At 40.2% G+C, this 19,013-nt stretch overlaps 1 protein-coding gene across 1 annotated transcript in view; it reads right to left on the bottom strand.

The window, feature by feature from the left end:
- The window catches only part of kitlga (kit ligand a), a 28,046-nt gene extending 13,666 nt beyond the window's left edge, over positions 1-14,380 (bottom strand). Inside the window, exon 1 of the mRNA XM_069528728.1 lies at positions 14,089-14,380. Within this exon, the coding sequence (XP_069384829.1) occupies positions 14,089-14,103 (15 nt within the window). The 5' untranslated portion in view covers positions 14,104-14,380. The remainder of the gene's footprint in view (positions 1-14,088) is intronic.
- Positions 14,381-19,013: the final 4,633 nt, after the last annotated feature.

Genomic DNA, 19,013 nt, shown 5'->3' with positions numbered 1-19,013 from the left:
TCCATAACAATCACAGCCCTGTTGGAACAAATGAGTGGTTTCAGAAAGCTTTTACTTTGAAACAGGTTAGTTAAGTGTTGGAAATACGTTTTTGACATTGACAGATAAACATTGTGGCTCACAGGAGAATAAACTGAAAAGTTTAATGTTGATCTGATGAATTTATGTCACAAACAGATGGTTGCAACACTTTCTTTTGTGTTTACAAATAAATGCACTCCAGCCTTTCGGTAGACCGTATCCATCCCTTTTTTTTTTTTTTTTTAAGTGAAGTGAAATATTTGCAGGAGCAGATCATACACAGCTTCATGCTGTCGTCTTCTCCCTCCTTATCACATCAAGGAAATGAATGTGTCATCAATCCATGTTACTGATTTGACTCCTTGGAAGTCCATGTGCCTTATCGTTCGCAGATCCAGGGACGTGGCTGTTGCCCCATCAATGATTATGATCGTGATCACAATGGTGGTTCTTGTATCATGCTGACATCTGATCGTAGTGGTGGACCATGATTAAGGTGGCAGCTGATGGTGGATCATGATGGCGGCAGTGGACCATCATGATGTATTATAATGGTGTCTCCTGATTATGGACTATGATTACAACTAGACTGCTACACAGATACTAAAACTCCTCAATTCATTTACCTTCCATTATGCTACAAACTTTTTACTCTAACCAATGCTGTAATTTGTTTTTCTGAAATTCTCCATTACTGGGAGAGGGATCCCTCACATGTGACCCTCTCTGAGGTTTCTATGTTATTTGTTAAAGGGTTATTTTGGTAGTTTTTCCTTACTCTTGTTGATGGTTAAGGGCAGAGGATGTCACACCTTGTTAAAGCCCCATGAGACAAATAATGATTGGTGAATATGGGCTGGACACATTTTTTAAATAGCACTTGTATTTATTTAAGTACACAGGATTACTTTTATACAACGAAATAGTCATATTTAAAGCCATATTCAGGCAAAGCCAATGCAAACGCATTGTGCTGCATAAGCAGCTCCTTTGCAGAACATATTGTTGAACTGAGAGGCTAAATATTGTGCACTGAACCGATGCTGTAAATATGAATTGAAAATAATGTGAATATTGTGCATTGAATAGATAAAGTTGCATCACTGACTTTCTTTGCGTATATTTATACGTTGAGCCTTTAACAGAATTTGCCAAAAATAATAACTATGACCCTCTTAAGTGGGTTTGCTGGAAAATATTCAGGTGGTAGATCTTGGCTTACGTTTGGAATTATTTTGGTTTTCCTTATCTTCTTGTTTTCATCAGGAGCAGGTTCACTTCCAGTGTCTGCCAGGTTGACCCATTATGTTTCTATATTAGCCCAAAAGGGACAAACCAAACCAATGTCTCTAGAGAGTGCCATTCATGAATTTATGTTACCTGGAGGGTATCAGTGAGGTTTATTTATTCAGTTGGTTGCAATTTGAAATTTCACCTCTAGATGCTACAAACTCAGGCACAGTGGACCTTTAAGTTGATGCTAATGCTGATTCACATCTGAGGTTAATTATGAGATTGGACTGAAAATGAAGCATATTATAGTGGCAGTGTGAATTTCAGATTCTGACAACTAGCTGAAATTTAACCACCTGATGCATTGTTAAAAGTTATCATTCATTCAAGCAACAAGAAAGTTACATCTCATATCAGTATTATTGCATTCAGTGTTTGGGAGCCAGAAAAGCAGATAATGAGAGAAGAATAAACCCTCAACACAGCCTGGACAGTGTTGTTTTATCATTAGGTTATATTAAGGTACTTCAGGAGAGAAACAATACGTTGTTGCTATATGCTGTTGTGCTTTGTGCTGAATGCATTTATTCACTCATGGTTTTCCACAGAATGATCCAGCAAATTCAACAATAAATCTACTGGGAAGAAGGAAGCCTTTTCTCCATCTGCACTGTAAAATAAAATCAGATAACTGAAAACATCATAGGCGCAAATTATCTCCCATTACATGTCTCCGTCCTTTTAAGCATAAACTGTATTGGGACTGTGTTCCAATTACATCTGGCTGGTTGCCATTAAAGCCAATGAGCTTCAAGCAATACAACTATTCTTGGCCAGTGAATGAGCTGCATTGAGCGTTTTGTGGAAGCAGTAATTAAGTGAATCGTACATATGAAACATGTGACTTGATACTGAGGGCTTAAACGTTGTTGCATGGTTTGTCTGGGAAGCAGTGCAGCTTGCGTGTGTGTCTGTGAGTGTGTGTGTGTGTTTGTAGATCTTACAGGCATTTCCAAGTTGTTTTGCTGTTGTTAAAACCTGTTTCAGGCTTTTGCAAATTGTTTTGGCTGTTAAAACGTGTCTCCAATCAATTTCATCACACCAGATGTTAAGTCCACTTGTGAAAGTCACATTCCTACAGTGGAGAAACAATTTGATGTAGAATCCCATGGTTTGGAGGATGACTACTTCATGCAAATTGCATGAAGGATTCCTCTTATTGTCATTTGTTATGTTGGATCTGCTCGAAGTACCACAAGGCTGGGTGGTTTCAAGGTATGAAGGCTTGGTTGGGCACTGCTGATAAAAAACAATGTGTTCTTAGCTGTCATACCATGTAAGCATGGGAATGTTTTGTTTCTCAGCTCTGTGGATTTGTTAAACTAACATTCAACATAATGCTGTCAGGCTAAATGATGGATATTTCATTGACTGCAGATTAAATAAAAAAAAGGTTTGCTTATGGTGCATAGAGATTGTTCTAGTCTGAAATGTAGTCACCTACAAGAGGCACATTATGCAAGTAAAGCGTTTGTAAGTAATACACTAGTTCTTGATTTAAGACTTTATACATTTTATAAAAATGTTTTTCATAGTGGGTACACAATCTTCACATGCCTTTATTAGTATAAGACTCTTGCAGTCCATAGAAACATAAACAACATACTGAGATCAAATCTAAATGCAAAATGGAACTGTGATCCCAATCTTATCGTGAGCTGTCACACTGCAGCAAGGAAATTGATGGGAAAACATCTTGGTTAAATAACACCCCTGCAAAAACAAACAGATCTTGTTTCTACAAGTTCCAAAAATGCTTGTGGACTCCCAATACACAGCTTGGGCCAAACATATCAATAAACAGCAGAATTCAGTGAGAAAAGAGAGCTCAAGATCAAGAGTTCAACTCACTCATTTCAATGTTTCCCCTGACAGTATCATAGCGACCATGTGAGGCAGAGGCTGCACTTTTAGAGAGAATAAGTATATTTGCCATGCTGCAAACGTTTCCTCGTGTGTTTTTAAAATCCTGAAACACCATTGCCGCTTTGTTCTAACATAGCAAATTGACCACCTTGATTCCCTCAACAGCAGAGGCAGCTGTTGTCAGACGAGAAAGACCAGAGGAGTCAGTTACACCCCTACAAATTGAAGCCTTCATCGTTGTCAGGTGCATTAAGGCTCTCCATGCCTGCGAGCCTGCCTCTCCCTCATCTCATTTTTAACTGTCACTTTGAACCCGAGGCATCATTAGCTGAACAGGCTCTTCAGACTGCCGGCCTTGTGTCCCTCTTAACCACATAATCTCATAAAAGCGGAACACAGGACCTTGCATGACATTATCCTGCCATAGCAACATGCAGCTTGTCAGAGAAATGGATATTTGATCCATTTGCCTCCAACAGTGTTTTGAGTTTTGCCATGTGATGTTCCCATGTTTCATAATGAGGATTAAAACAAGGGATGATAAAGGCTGTGCAAAGAAAATACCAGGCTGCTGTTGCTATCCAGATGTTCTAGAGCTCATCCAGGCTAAGGTTAATCAAGGGTTTTAAATTAATGTTTTTTTCCATGGTTTGTTGTGATCCTTTGATAAGGTTTTTCTTTTTATGGGTGCTGTTTCTGTTTCTGTTTCGACTTTGCTTTGTGTATTTGAAGATAGACCTTTAGTAATAAATATTCCCACTGTCATAATCTCTCCCTTAAATCCCTAAAGGTTAACATTATTTGTTGTTAAGGATATTGTATGAATTACATTTTGCCAACATTTCCCACTGCTGCACACTGTTCCCTGAATTTCCAGGGCACAGGTTACCAGGTTGGACCTTTCATTTGCATGTCAATATTTAACATCTCCATGAACAAACTACAAACAGAGCCTCCAATATTCAAGAGGCAGTTACCGCCTCATAACAAAAGATAGAGATAAGACAGTAAAGAAAGTAGTATTTCATATCAAAAGGACTTTGTAGGTGATCTTGCAATGAGTCAAACATTACCAAGACCAAGGCTGCAACGCATTGCAGGCATTGCCTTGAAATATAATATGCCTATAAGAATATGGCTTATTAACTGTATTCTCAGACTATCCAATGGTAGAACAATGAGGCTAAAATAGCAAAAGCCTTGGCACTGGACGTCACCCGATCTCCGAGCGACTAGAGCTCACTTATTTCATGTGTAAATCAAATTAGTATCTAACATTCAGTCTGCTGCAGCTTCTGTCTGCAGAGGTTCACTTACAGTTGCTGGCACTAACAAATCAGACTTCACGGTAATAGAGAGGAGCCAGACAATTACGCCAACATGTATAGAATCAAACCGTCTGTGCAGAAGCTTTATGGGGCCTTATCTGATGAGTCTGGGATGGTTCTCAGCAGCAGTAGCTGTTGCATTCTTTAGTCTTATCTCTGGATCGACATGGTGATTAATGAGCGTATGTCCACACACACACACACACATATAGCTTCCACAATGTCTACATTTTCAAGACAATCGACAGCAATGCAGTGCAACAGCAGTATTAAGATGGGTAGTAGTATCTAAAGGTTTTGCAGAATATTTCAGACAGGGCAACTTGCAAACAAAGATTTCCTAAATAGTTTTATTCCTCTGCACATACAAACTCTGATTCCTCAACTCAACCACTGAGCACTGAGTTGATACCATTGCTCTATTTTTTCAATGTTATTGAGCGCGAGTTGACTTTTTGGAGAGTAGACTTATTGAACTGTGTCCCAGTAGTATTCTACGCCAGTCCGCCAGCACTTTTTTCGACTCGTCTGAATCATACGACTCCGAGCTTGTTAATTCTATTCATTGTAGTTATGCAAAGCAGCAGATGAAGTCATTGTCCAGAGGAAAAATCGGTCGAAAGTGTTGCTTCATTTCATAAAGATATCAAAAGTGTTGTTAGTTTGTAAATTGGCAAAACACCAGAAATACACTGAAACATCTTTCTACATAACAAGGGCTTACATTCCAGGACTGCCATGTGTTTGACGTTACACAAACAAGAGTCACAGCTTCAAACAAGCAGCAGGTCCCTTACCAAGGCTAAATGTGTAATGTTATAATAACATTAGCACCATGCTGGCAGGCTTGGCAGATTATTTGTCTTTGACTAAGAAAACCTCAACGAAAACAGCAGTTAAACAGTAGAGCTTTTGCACAGAAGAGTCACGTGCATATTTTCTTTTCCTTCACTGTGTGCAGAGTCATGGATTGTGAAACTTTTGACACAGAACTGTGATCAGGAATAATCCATAAAGAACTAGACCAATAAACAGTATGGATAATTGTATTGGTATGAATACCATCCCATGTGATAAAGGTCTAACTCACAGCATGGATCTCAGTGGGATAAGTAAGACAATATTTTGCACCATGGTTTACTGTGACGCTAGAAAAGCGCCTGACGTGAAAAAATAAACTATATTTCCAGCACAAAGTTTAAATTTTATGACGTTGATAAAGTAGAACTGTTTTGAACTTGGATCTGCCTGATACCTGATCCACTTAGTAAGGTCAGTGTCTGGCCAAGTCTGATCTGATCAAGCCTGAGATTGGATCGGTGCACCCCCTGCTTGTAAAGGATTAAAAGGGCAGATGAGCAAAAAGTGAAGAAATAAAATGGAAAAAAAATAACGGAAATAAATAAATGCCTTAGAGGATAACAAACACAAAACAATTAACATTTTCAGAGGTGATGCGACGAGCGCGTTCATTATGGTGACATCACGCAGAAGGTTGGACTCCGCTGATGACCTCTGAGTAAAGCCGCACAGGTCTGAGAAAAATCAGTTTAGCAGACAGAGGCCAAGATCCCGTGGGCTGAGATTAATCAAACCACTTAATGGCACTGGTGCTCATAACAACAAGCAATACTATCACTGTCACTATAGGTGACGATACATTTGAGCAAGCGCCCTAAATAGCAGGGAAATGGTTCATTTCATATAACGTGAAAAACACTTTGTTTTGTTTGTGAATAAGCATATGTTGCAGGGAAAACTGGCATAGAAATCTCTAATGAGACCAGGCCTCACAATGGCTTTCAGTAGAAATCACAGAGGACACCCACTGTGTTCAACAAAGGCATTGAAAGATTAGTGTGAACCAAATGTTGCAGTCTCTCAACCAAATATTATCAAAGTGTCAGCAAGCCGGAAAGGATTAGAGGTTTTTAATGTTGAAAACATAATAATAAAAATGAAGCCAAAGAAACAAAGGGAACTGAGAGTGAAAACAATCCCGGGGAACTATATTTGGGGACATACACGAGATTCTTATTTCAAACTTGGAGCAAGCCAAGTGTCCTTTGGCTCAACGATATCTTATTATCCCATGTTCCCTGAGAAGAATGTCTCCAGACGTGTTGTTTGGGAGGGAGCAGTGGTTACTGTCTACGAGACCCAGCGCATGATCAAAGAATTACTGTTGTGTTGATTCGTCAAATTACTCGACTGACAATTATTATTCGCTGTGAAAATAAGTGTCTCCATCTTCCCACACATGGGGATCCATGCCTACATTTCATGAAAGGACCAAACTGCCTGTTCAGAGGACTTGTTAACTCGAACTACCGATGCCTTGACTTCAATCAAGTCATCTTGCTGGTGTCATGCAGGACGTCTAATCTTGGTACTAAGAGCAAATTTGAAAGTGGGAGGGGGACTCTCTTGTTTTCTTTGAAAAGGAAAAGCACCATTTTATGACCCCCTTATGTTCAGGCCTTCAGTAGCTTTCATTACTATGTCAACAAGAAGTTGTAAAGATGGTTCAGGTTCATGTACTTACTGCAGGAGGGAGATTTGGATGAGACATCAAGTAAGGACACTGTGAAACAGCTTTATTATTATTATTATTATTATACATATTTTCAATTCATAGATAAAATTTAGTTTTAACCCTACCCCAGCTTCATCAATACCTTATTTTACTCCTAATACATTAAATTGCAAAAAAAGGTATTGAAATAAGAATAAACCTTGATTGCAGTTTAAAGTAAACAAAAAGGTGTTTGTAGCAAAGTACAGTTTTGAAAACATATCGTAGCCTGACCACTGATATTGCATGCTTGATTACATTTCCACTCTTCTGTATATATTCTTTTATCAAACAATATCTGTTTTAAATCACAACATTTTCAATTATCGCTGCTTGGACTTCGGCTTTTTATTAAAAAAAGAAGAAAGGCTTCATAGAAAAAAGACATTTCTGGGAGAGTACCAAGTTAGTATCACGGTTAAAATTCCAGTCAATAAAATAGAGTCCTCGTTGCTATAGTTAAGAAAAAAACATGTCAAAGTCACAAAACCTGAAGCAATAACCCATACACCTCACTGATGTTTGCTGAGCGGTATCAATGTTTTGCATAGCATGTCATCATTGCGCAAGGGAAAGTGGCTCTGCAATTTCCTAGCTAGCAGATGCACCAATTGGCATGAAGATTTCTATGAACACAATTCAAATCCAACTCAACCAAATGCCCTCCAGCAGTGATTGCTCCGCCTGATGTACCCTGAAATATTCACTTAGCGGATGGCTTGCATGGATATGGGACCTTGATCCTCTGATGTTTATGTGAGTTGAAGGCAACATGCCACTTACAGAGACCTGCGGTATGGAAAAGAGCCTGCACACACAGGGTGATGAGTGTGCTAATTAAAAAAGATGTTTCATCACAGGAAAACAGAGATGATAATCCACCAATCACACCACAATTTGTTTCAGATTTCATCGAGTTGTGTCATGGCAAACAACTGCTGCGAAGACATTAAACCACCCCCGCTTATTGCATTCACCGCCTTTTTACAGCAAATGAAACACCACATAAACACAAAAAACCCACAGCACAGCAATGAATCATTAAACTAAATTTAGAATCAATCTAGATGCTGTTTGAGGTTTTAAAATGTTCTCAAACATATTTTAAAGAATTGCTGTGAATCCAGAGCTGGTTCAAACTATGCAATTATGTCTCTTGGCCAAAGCAGAAACCACAGAATACAATCTTGTCACATGCTGGTTGTCGTGCCACTTGAGAATGCCATAGAGGAGAATATTTAAATTGGCCCTTGATGCATCTGTGAAGTGGCTGCCAGTTTTCAGACATTAGTGTCTCTGCACTCTCTGGGAATCAGACACTGAGGAGAGAGGAGGAACAAACTGTATAGAGATCGGGTCAGTGCAGTAAATTGGACCTGATTTGGAGAACTTGCCATTTTCTTTGTCAAAAATATGAGTTCGAAAACTGCAGCGAATTATTGTTTTCTGTACAACAGCAAACTGAGATGAGCAGCAAAGAAATCAAGTCAGACTAAGGGAGAGTCTGTGTTGGCAACCAACAATAAAAAATCAGTTGATTATTCTTTACAAGTAATTGAGTTATGGTTTAATCTACAAATATGTTGAATGTCCAAAAACATATGAATAAGACTGCACAGTGACTTTGAGACCTATCCAAAACCACTCGATATTTAATTTGCAATGAGATAAAACAATTGTTCTTTTTTTCAGGGGTGTGACCACAGGTGGAGCCTAGGGGCACTGGCCCCCAAATGGAATCTGATTACCCCCTGAGATCCCCTGAGTAGTCAGTGGTCTTCACAATAGCAATTTGTTAAGAATTACAAAAAATTACAAAAAGTACACAATTTGCTTGAACAAGGAACACGTTTCAAAATATATCAATGATGTGTGGCTTTGCTCTAAGGTATGACTTTCACTGTTAACACTGTTTTTTGCCAGGCCACACGTAGAACATAATCTAGTGACTCGGACGTGGTGTTACAAATTTGATTTAACATTTTATAGAGGATGACTGGAGATACATTCTTCTGCTTCAGGCAAGAAAGAACAAGAAGTCACCATGTTAAGTGCTAACAAATGTATCACTGTGGCTTCTGGTTCACACTTCCTGCCAGCCCACAGAACAGACCATCAGCCAGGCACTGGTTGTGTGCCACATCCATGTGACAGTGATTTCCCCACTAATGTTCTCATTCACATGACACCCACCAACTGTGTCTGTAGAACAGAGACTAGGCCAAACTCAGGTCTAATAAATCTTTAAACCAATCCGACCGGTGATTTCAGGCTTGCACGTCAGGTTGAAAAAGGCCGGCAGGAATTCCTATCTGATAATACCTCAGTGTATGGTCCATCCATAAACAGTGTATTAAAAACTGTCAAAGTTACTTGGCTGTGTTTTCTTTAATCTGGGTGGCTTTAAGACTATATTCTGAAACCTCTGCCACGCCTTACAAAGGCAAACACACACGCTTAACCTCCTCTGACACATTTCAGTGGGATGATTTCAAGCTGAGGTCTTGTATTTCAAACATCACAGATATCAACTGCAGTTAAAACACCGAGAGGAATTTCCAAACGGGAAATGTGCAGCGTGCAAATTTCCTGCAAAATAGGCTCAGTCACAGTGACACCTCCTTGGAGCAGGGTTAAAGTGAGACACTATTTAAAAAACTTGTATTCGATGGATCTGTGACACCAACACTGAATGTCTTGTTGCTGCATAGATAAACTGGAAAGATCTCATTTATCCTCCAGTTTGCACCTTCCAGCAGGATGGAGCAAATGAGACGATTTCAAAGAAACATCCAACCTCAGCTTTGTGTGCAAAGGATGCTTTTCCACAACGCTGTTGAACTGCGCAGGCTTTCTCATGGGTAACAAAGCTGCTGGCTATTTTCTCTTTTTCATTAGAGACAAAATTCATTCTTGATAAACATTTCTGCAATTATTTTGCTCAAGACCTAGAACTTATATAAACCTGAACTTAAACCTCCACAACATCTATATTATAAACTGACATGAAGCTGCTCTATTTAAACACAAAGACTATTAGATATTCGAATGTATGAAAACAAATTGCTCAACTCAAGCAAATTTATTGTAGTTTGACAAATAACATGTGACCCTGGGAGATCAATTTGACTGAACCTCTTTGACCCAAGCAACCTTTGGCGAGTCGATCCTCACACAATGATCAGATGATTATTTCTCTCTGTAAGCATGCATTGATCAAACCCCCATAACTTATTCCAAGCATCTAAATCACAGGATTTCCAAAGTTTTTGTAGGTCTAGGTGATTTACAGAGAAATGTTTATAAAATGATCTCATTGAAAGTGGTTCACTGGAGGGAAGACATGCAGTCGGGCATGATATTGAAGCATGACTCATATGCATATATACTGATTCACAGCACTGACAAATAAGCATTCACCCTGAAATATCTGTTGACGATCAGAGAACATTAGTAAGTGTTAGAGTTTTACTGGCTCAGGCACTTGGCACTCATAAGGTAACATAATTTCCCTCCGGGAGCCGACGTTCACGGATCGGAGAGATAATATTAATTTTAAGAACGCAAAGCAAATTGAACAATGTTCTAATGTGATTTTTCAGTCAGGAGATCCACTTCACATGAACTAATTATTTGATTCAAAGCAGCAACGCTAACCTTGCCCTGCTCTGGGGTGAACGTGTCCAACACAGGAGCATACATAGTAGGCCTGATTTCCCTTTCTGCCATTAACATAGTCTCATTCTTACACAATCAAAACCAATCATTAACCTGTGACTCACTTGATTTGCAGATTTGAGTCTTTATCATATTTGAATTGACTGATTCATTCAGTTGCGATTAGTAGAGACTGTAATGCTAACACATCCACACCCTCCTCGCCAAAAACATCTACTTCCTCTATGATTCCCGGAACATTTGAAGCCTGATGATGTTGAGTGGTCTGTTGTTTCTTTTCATGCTTTTCCTTCTAACCAGCTCTGGCCGGCTCTGGCCAGCTCTGGTCAACCTGCGCACTTCAAACACCCTGGACAACAGTTATACTTCTGGGACATGAATAAGGATGTAGTTTACTCTGGATATTCAGGAAGTTCAGAGGTCGTCAGCGGACCACATGCCAGAGCATTACAACTGAGCCGCCATTATGCCAGCAGGCAGCCTGTGGATTTACTGCCTATGTTACAGCCCGCACCATGTGTGCATCTAAATCATCCCAGTCCAACTCCACTTCACCGGCCTAGTGATCCTTCAATTGGATGGAAATGTGTAACCTGGGCAACTAGCTCGGCCAGTCAACAACTAGCGAAGCTGTATATCATCGCAAGGTTCTGACCCTGGGGAGCAAGCAGTTGAGGAGGAAGTGTTGCTTGGCTTATCTGACTTTGTGTACCGAATTAGCAGCAAAAATTGCGAAAGTTACTTCCACATATATGTAGCCCCTTTTAAACTATAATAGCCTTGATTACACTGGCTTGTTAACACTGAGCCAAACAAGCCAACACAATGCTGCACCAGTGTGTGGTCATTTTCAAAACACTGGCGATCAAAGGCATAACATGTAACACAACAGCGTTGGTGTCTGCCCATCTGGGTCTGTTCCACAAAGCAACGACCTTGGCTGTATGGTTGCCCCCCCCATTCCATGTTTGTTCATTTTATAAGGAGCACTGAGATGGAATAAAGTTGCAACATTCCTGCCTTGAACAGGCTGTGTAAAAGGCGCTTGTGTCTCCGTTGTGTGTGTGTGTGTGTGTGTGTCTGTGTGTGTGTGGGGGGGGGGAGCCAGGCAGCTGTTTTCTCCTATACTGTGCAGGCATCAGAAAACTAGCGCTCCCTGCTGGTGCCAAATGATCTGTGGAGGTGTGAAGGTCTAGTGCTCTCCCACTTTCTCCCTCACTCAGACACATTGTCATACACAACGTGTATTTCAACTGGATTTTAACTTATTGCAAATACCAAAAAATATTATACTTTCATTCAAATCTACCTTTTTAACCTTGATAAGCATCAATGGAAGTATGATAGGATTACATACGGAGCGGTGCATCCTTGAAGAAGACGACTCTTTGTCCAGTCTACTTCCCTGAAAACTGGGATCAATCCTTTACATATTTTCTACATGTGATTAGGTGACAGAGAAAAGCGCTGGAGGCTGTGGCCATGACAGTAAATATAAGATGAAAGGTGTCCCTTAATGCAGCCAAGGCACACACCCCAACTTACTGTATAAGTTCATTAAAAAAGCATAAAGGAAACTCTGCTCAGAATATGATTAACACTGGCAGGGATGCAGAGAAGCCCACCCTCGCTCCAGAAAACTTCAAAGACGTTTTCCCAGATGCACGCTCACACATAATTAATATGTATCACATCCTTTCATTTTATTCTATCCGATATAGTAATTAAAAGGAGAGAGAGAAACAGAGATTAGTCAAACCCATGATATGTGCAGGGTTCAGTTAAACACCCTAGGGGATGTAGTGCAGGTTAAACCTGTCTAAATTTGGTAAACGCACCTTCTTAATATGCGATCAACACTCACATACGCACATCACATCCTAGTTTGTCAGCTTCCACATAACAGATTGGACTTTTTATTAAAAGAAATGAAAAATCTTTTTCATTACAGAGACATAATTCTGGTTAATAGCAGTCGACGATGACCTGTGCTACAGATGGAGGATAAAACCTTCATCTTAAAGACTAATTTTACCACAATGATTGAGATGAGTCCGGCTAATCTGAAGCAGACGTGTGAGAAGTTTCTTTGACCTCACGAATTAAAAAAACTAGAGCCTATCTTCCCCATGATGCTGCAGGCCATGCTGTCACTACATTATTACACAAGTACTCAGGGCTCATGGGTCGAACCACACCCATCTTCAAAGTCGGCCTCCATTATGATTTAAAGCTTTGTGAGTGTATCTTAAACAGTCACAGGCTGTGCAAAATGTCAGCACACATACACACACATCTAAAAAGACAGACACCTGCCAGTGTTCTCAAACACATCTCTCTCTTCTACAGTGGATGTCTGCAGGAGCACGTTTTCCCATAATGACAGACACTTTCTATCCCACTCTCTATATCTTTCTCTCACACACCCTCAAAGTGAAAACCATGCCAGCCTCGCTGTCGCCGCTGGTAATGACAGGGACCTTTAGGAACCTTTTAGTCCTTAATTTGTGGGTTTCAGGTCAGTCACGTCACAGGCCACAGATTATGGTGTCAGGGAACACTGATAAGATGAGACCGCAGCTGACACTCTAGACAACGGCCGCCCTCGGTGCAGAGCGGGCGGAAGATAGAGGTGAGAGCTGGTGCCTCGGTGGGCCGGTGGCTGAAAAGGCGCACACATCCTCAGGATGGATCACTGTCCCGTGTCAGGACACAATCAGACAGATCAGGGCCACGACCTAACATTCAACTCCAGCTTACTTTACATGTCATGTTTACAAGTAAAGTGTCAACAGGTGGATAAATGATGAGAAGAAATTCCGCTCCACGCGTGGGAAAATAACTCCATGTGTTTTCGCTCAAATTAGAAACAGATATTAGAACTGCTCACCTCTCCGGCTTTATAAGAACTAAAGGACAAGTTTAGTTTGAGTCCCCCCAGTCCCTGATTACACATGCAACCATGTACCAAATAAGAGGTGCCAGTTACGCAAGGCGCGGACACCGTGGAGTGTCACACTGACGCCGCTGATAAAGAACAAATTGACCGGGAAGGCACCGGGAGGCTGAGCTACCAAAAAAAAGCCAGACATGGATGTGGAGCAAGCTGCAGAAACAAACAGAGGGTAACAAATGTCGCGTCCGTTTCTAAAAGTCCATTGATAACATAAAGACTGGAGATAAAACCGTATCAAGTCTTTCTGGTTAAGTTTGACGAGTCGCGCGGCAGCAGCAGCGTGTCCCGCTGCCCCGCGTCACGGCGCAGCGCAAACACTTTATTTCTTCAAGAAGGAAAAAAGAAGAAAGAGCCACAAAACAACCACTTACTTTTGACTTCTTCATATGGAACGACAGGAGCAAATCCAGTGTGTGCGAAAGCCTATTTTATTTTACTTCTACGGGGAGGAAAGGGGCTGTCATCATCTTGTGTGCACATATCCAATGCCTAAGTCAGTAGTATCCAAGCAGAGGAGGAAAAAAAGACCCCGAAAGACGAAAAATTGTTCAAATTGGGGATCGAACTATGAACTTTCGCTGACGGTCGGCTAATGACGTGTGGCATCTAGCCCATCTATCTACAACATAAATCCAGACACTGAGGGCTCGCGGCGGCGGAGAGGGACAGCGCGCAGAGGGAGGGAGTTAAGCCTTTATTTTAATGATGCGTAAAAAGCAGTGAGAGAGCCGCCCTCTGACGACGCACAGAGGTTCACCTCAGCACCACGACTGTCTGTCTGCTGCACGAACACCGCGGCCACCGCCACGCACAGCGGCTCAATACTTACTTTGATACAGCGGTGCTTTTATTAACCCATGAATGCCACACGTCCCCCACTGTGAGCACCTAATGTTAATCAATATCATATCATCAATATTGATAGAACATAAGAAGTTTCTTTCTCATGGTATAATAGGGACATATGTACAAATAATATGCATTTGATATATTGATATATAAAATTACATAATCGAAGCAACATTCTCTCTCTTTCGCTTTCTCTCTCCCTATCTCTTTCTCTCTCTCTCTCGCGCGCGCACACACACACACACACACACACACACACACACACACACACACACACACACACACAGACCTGTCTCCATGACTTCAGAGGACATTAGATTGACTTCCTGGACTTATTCTAACCTGACTTATTCTGCCTAACCCTTTGTCTGACCTTAATTTAAAGCTGACCTTAAAATGTATATCTGACACCCCCCCACCCCCCCACCCCCCCACACGCACACACACGTAGGGTGCACGGTTCCTGGCGCCCTCATCTTTCTTTCATGAATATCATTTGTTTAATAGCACAGCATTGTTACAAAGGTTGCGTGTTGTTGTTTCACTGTATTCTGCGAAAAGATTGGTCCTTTGTGACCAACAACTCAGTAACAGTGAGTAATAAACGCTTCCAGCTTCTTTCATACAAACATGATCATTTGAACACAGGATGATAGGAATGAGTCAGTGTTAGTCAACCTTATGTGTAATCAAGTGTATTTGATACACTCAGCTTCTTTGCTGTGTTGATTATGATCCACAAAGGCCATCTTCTGTGCATAATAACACAGTATCTTTCCTGTACATTCTCTGAGCTCGTGACTGAGATGCAGGCACGCACTCTTAGATTAATTGGACTTCTGGGCTGCGCTTATTTCTTTTTTATGAGAAAAAGTTGTTACCTCAAATGCTCGCCATGGTAATAGGTGAGATTCCTTTCCCTTTTTGATGTCACATAACGTGTTTCAAATTGTTTAATGCAGACCAGTACTGTGACCTAATGGTAATTTAATGGTATTTCCTGCTGAGGTCCCCTGTAGTTATGTTTTGTTATTACAGTAGTATATTTTCAACCCATAGTCACATCAGTTCAATGCTGTCCCATTTTCAAAAACATTCACATGTTGTTTACCACAGCCTATTTTTCGGTCAAATCACTGACAAACAAAAATGTGTCTCACTACACTTAAATTAAAACTGATATTTACATATACTTTTCTTACAGATTGTGACAATCAAGAGCAGAAAAACAGGTACTTAATTTTCAGAATTGAATATGGATGAAAGCCTCATGCCCGGGGCCGTGTGACACAGAGTGAAATGAAACAACACGTTTTACAGGCTTGGCTCCAGACTGTCAATGAAAGTGGCTTGTAGGAAGCCACACTATCACATGCCAGAGGAATGATAAAGTGATCCTATTATTGTTGCCAGCCTGTCCCTAGTTTTGTTTTAAACAGTTTTAAACCGTTGAACCCATCCCTGCATGTTGACAGGTGGAGAAGAGCATATTAAGATATTACAATTCAGGCTGATAAAAGCAGTTGACAGTGGTTGTCAAATTTCTTTTGGTAGGGCTTAGTTAAGAAATCACGAGCGTCCTCCAAAACTGAATGTTATTCTGGAGTTTATCCATCATGGGATCAAAGTTAGCCTAAATAATGAATTTGAATTGTTGGTAATAATTAAGTATGTAAAACTTTGTTATTCTGAAGGGGAGTTGATGGAGCCAGTCATGAGCCATCATCCAAATCAGCATGAGCTCGCTCTTATCCCAGTTGACTCTGTATCCAGCAAACTTTTCAAACAGGTCAATCAAGGAAATAATTGACTTGATAGTTTTTTTGTGGTTGAGATATGAAGAGAAGAATATTGCCTGCGTACAGGATTATTTTATTAACAGTATACTTTGTCATACAGTGTTGTATCCACCCAGGATCACATATAGATAAGGCCATTAGACCTGGTTAAATGCCTTTTCGGCATTAGTGTCAAATTTCTGAGAAAACATCATGTGCTAATGGTTCTTATTCTGCCAATAAACCATGTGCAGACAGCTTAAAAAGGGTTGGAGACAGGTACACTGAACTGCAGACCCACAAGTCTGGAAAGAAAATGTGAAGGATGCCAAAGGTCCTGCGTATGAGTGGTGTAAATATTCTGCTTTCAGTTTTCCTTTCTTTTTTTAATAAGTACTAAGTTGCCATTTTATTACACAGATGTTCAATTTGTCTTTACTGTCTCAGAATAATTTCAGTCTCTAAATTATTTAATTTCAATTTATGATCTAAAAAAAAAGTTCCATTGTTACACAGCAGGGGAAGGAGGAAGGATGTTAGCATTCAGAAGCAAATATTGTGCTACAGTAAACCTTTATTTTATCACCTTTTTGAAAATCTGCCAATAGTAAAAACTTTTTTGTTGGTTTTTCAAAGTTTTGTTTCTAAGTCAATATTTATCAGGGGTTTTGTGAAAAAATAGCGCATAGTTTTGATAACAAGTAGAAAAAAATGCACCCAATGCTTCTCAAACATGAACAATTAAGTATTTGGTTTCCTTTAAGTCCAGTGATTTAAACAGTAGACACCACCAACCTGAGACTGTACTCAACAGTAAAAATAAACCATTATTAAACAATTACAATCAAAAGAAACATTTGGCATTGGAGACAATAAATATGAATGGCTATGTCAATAGTTAAATTAACACAAACCGAAATTTAAATTCAGGATTTTAATGACTTGGGCTATGTTTTTCTATTGAGGCAGATTCTATTAACTGTGCCTAAGGAGAAACCTCCAATAGGATTTCCAACACAAGCACCAAAGGCATTTGGCAGGAGATGGCCTGGTGTCTTGAGGGAGAAGCATCAAACAGGTTTTGTGGTCAGTTGTGATTAGTGCTCAGTAAATCTTCTGAAAAATGCAAGAGCTTCAAGCATTGTTCTGTCAGCACCTGCTCATCAGGAAAGCATCAGAGGAGAATTACGTCTGTGGTAAAAGCAAATGCACATATGTATCACTCTATTTTCACATGCTTTTGTGGTGTTGAGTGAATAATTTGCACAACACCCTGGACTCTTAAGAAATAATAGGATTAAGGATCAGAGATGTGGTTGTTTGCTGAGTGATCACCACCTAAATTGAGAAACAAAGCCTGTCCGCCTCACACGTAAAGCAGCAGTCTGAGAGGCATAATTACATAATGTGCTTATTTTGCAAATCTGTCTGTAAAATACTATGCTTTCACAGATATATTTATCAATGAATGCAATCTAGACTTGCAAGAAACAGGATTTCCTGTACTTACAATCCAAGTCCCTCATGGAATGTCTGGAGAATCTGGAGACTATGTCCACATTAAAGCTGCATTCATTGATTTTTGGCCATTAGGGCTAGAAAAAAAACCTCTAAAACATGCAACTAGACACAAAGCTCTGACATGAAAATGGACACATTTGTATATAGACCCTGAGGTGTGCACATTCCTCCAGGTTAAATATCTGAACACAACATTTCAAGCCTCAGTGCACAGAGGCCAAAGAAAAAGGTTTTCATATTCACCTGAACTAAATATCTTAGACACACTTGAAGGTTTTGTGTTTGGTTTTTCATGACTCTGACACTACACAATACTTCTTCTTTAGTAATTTGTTTGATATATGACTGCTAAAAGTCTAATAAAAGATAGGGTTGGTAAGTGCAATCTGAAATACCTTTTTTTTCATTTTTCTTTCTTCATGTCCTGATAGTCATCAATAAATACACCTACCTAAATAAAAAGAAAAAAACCGGTGTCCAGGACTGTCTAATCAACCTGCCTGCCAGTACGCTCATTGCAGAGCGGGGAGACACCAACACTGCTGAAACACAGGTGACAGCCAGAAGTTAGCGAGCGAGTCACAGAAATGGTTTCTAGCAGTCTCTCTGCACGTTGATGTGTTTTAGGGGCAGAGCTTTGACAAGATGGCCGATGAGAGGTGGTGGGGTGTTTAGCCTGCCCTTGTTATCTTTCCCATGATTACCTACTCTTTTTTTAAATTTCAAACAGGTCAAAAATGTACTAAAATATGTTGGACTTTTTGGAAGAAAATATGATTTTCAACTTAACCTCTGAGGTATTTCAATATGTTTGATGCCACCCATAAATTGACTCTGCCTTGGCCACTTAAACACATTAACAGAGCCACGTCTGTGTTGATGAAGTGCATAGGGTCACCATTCTGTTCAAAGGTGAACCTTGAGCCCAGTCTGAAGTCCTGAGAGCTCTGAACCAGGTTTTCATCAAAGTCTTTTCTGTTTTCTTTCCCTCAACCTTTACCAGTTGTCCTGTACCTGCGGCTGAAAAACACCCCAACACAATGATGTTGTCACCAACATGCTTCACTGTTGGAATGGTATTAGATGAGCGGTGCCTGATTTCCTCCAGAGATCTTACATGAAGGTGTGTGCCTTTCCAGATCATGTTC

Source organism: Paralichthys olivaceus, chromosome 7 (assembly GCF_024713975.1).
Source record: "Paralichthys olivaceus isolate ysfri-2021 chromosome 7, ASM2471397v2, whole genome shotgun sequence".
Classification (NCBI taxonomy): domain Eukaryota; kingdom Metazoa; phylum Chordata; class Actinopteri; order Pleuronectiformes; family Paralichthyidae; genus Paralichthys; species Paralichthys olivaceus.
This window is presented reverse-complemented; position numbering and strand designations above follow the sequence as displayed.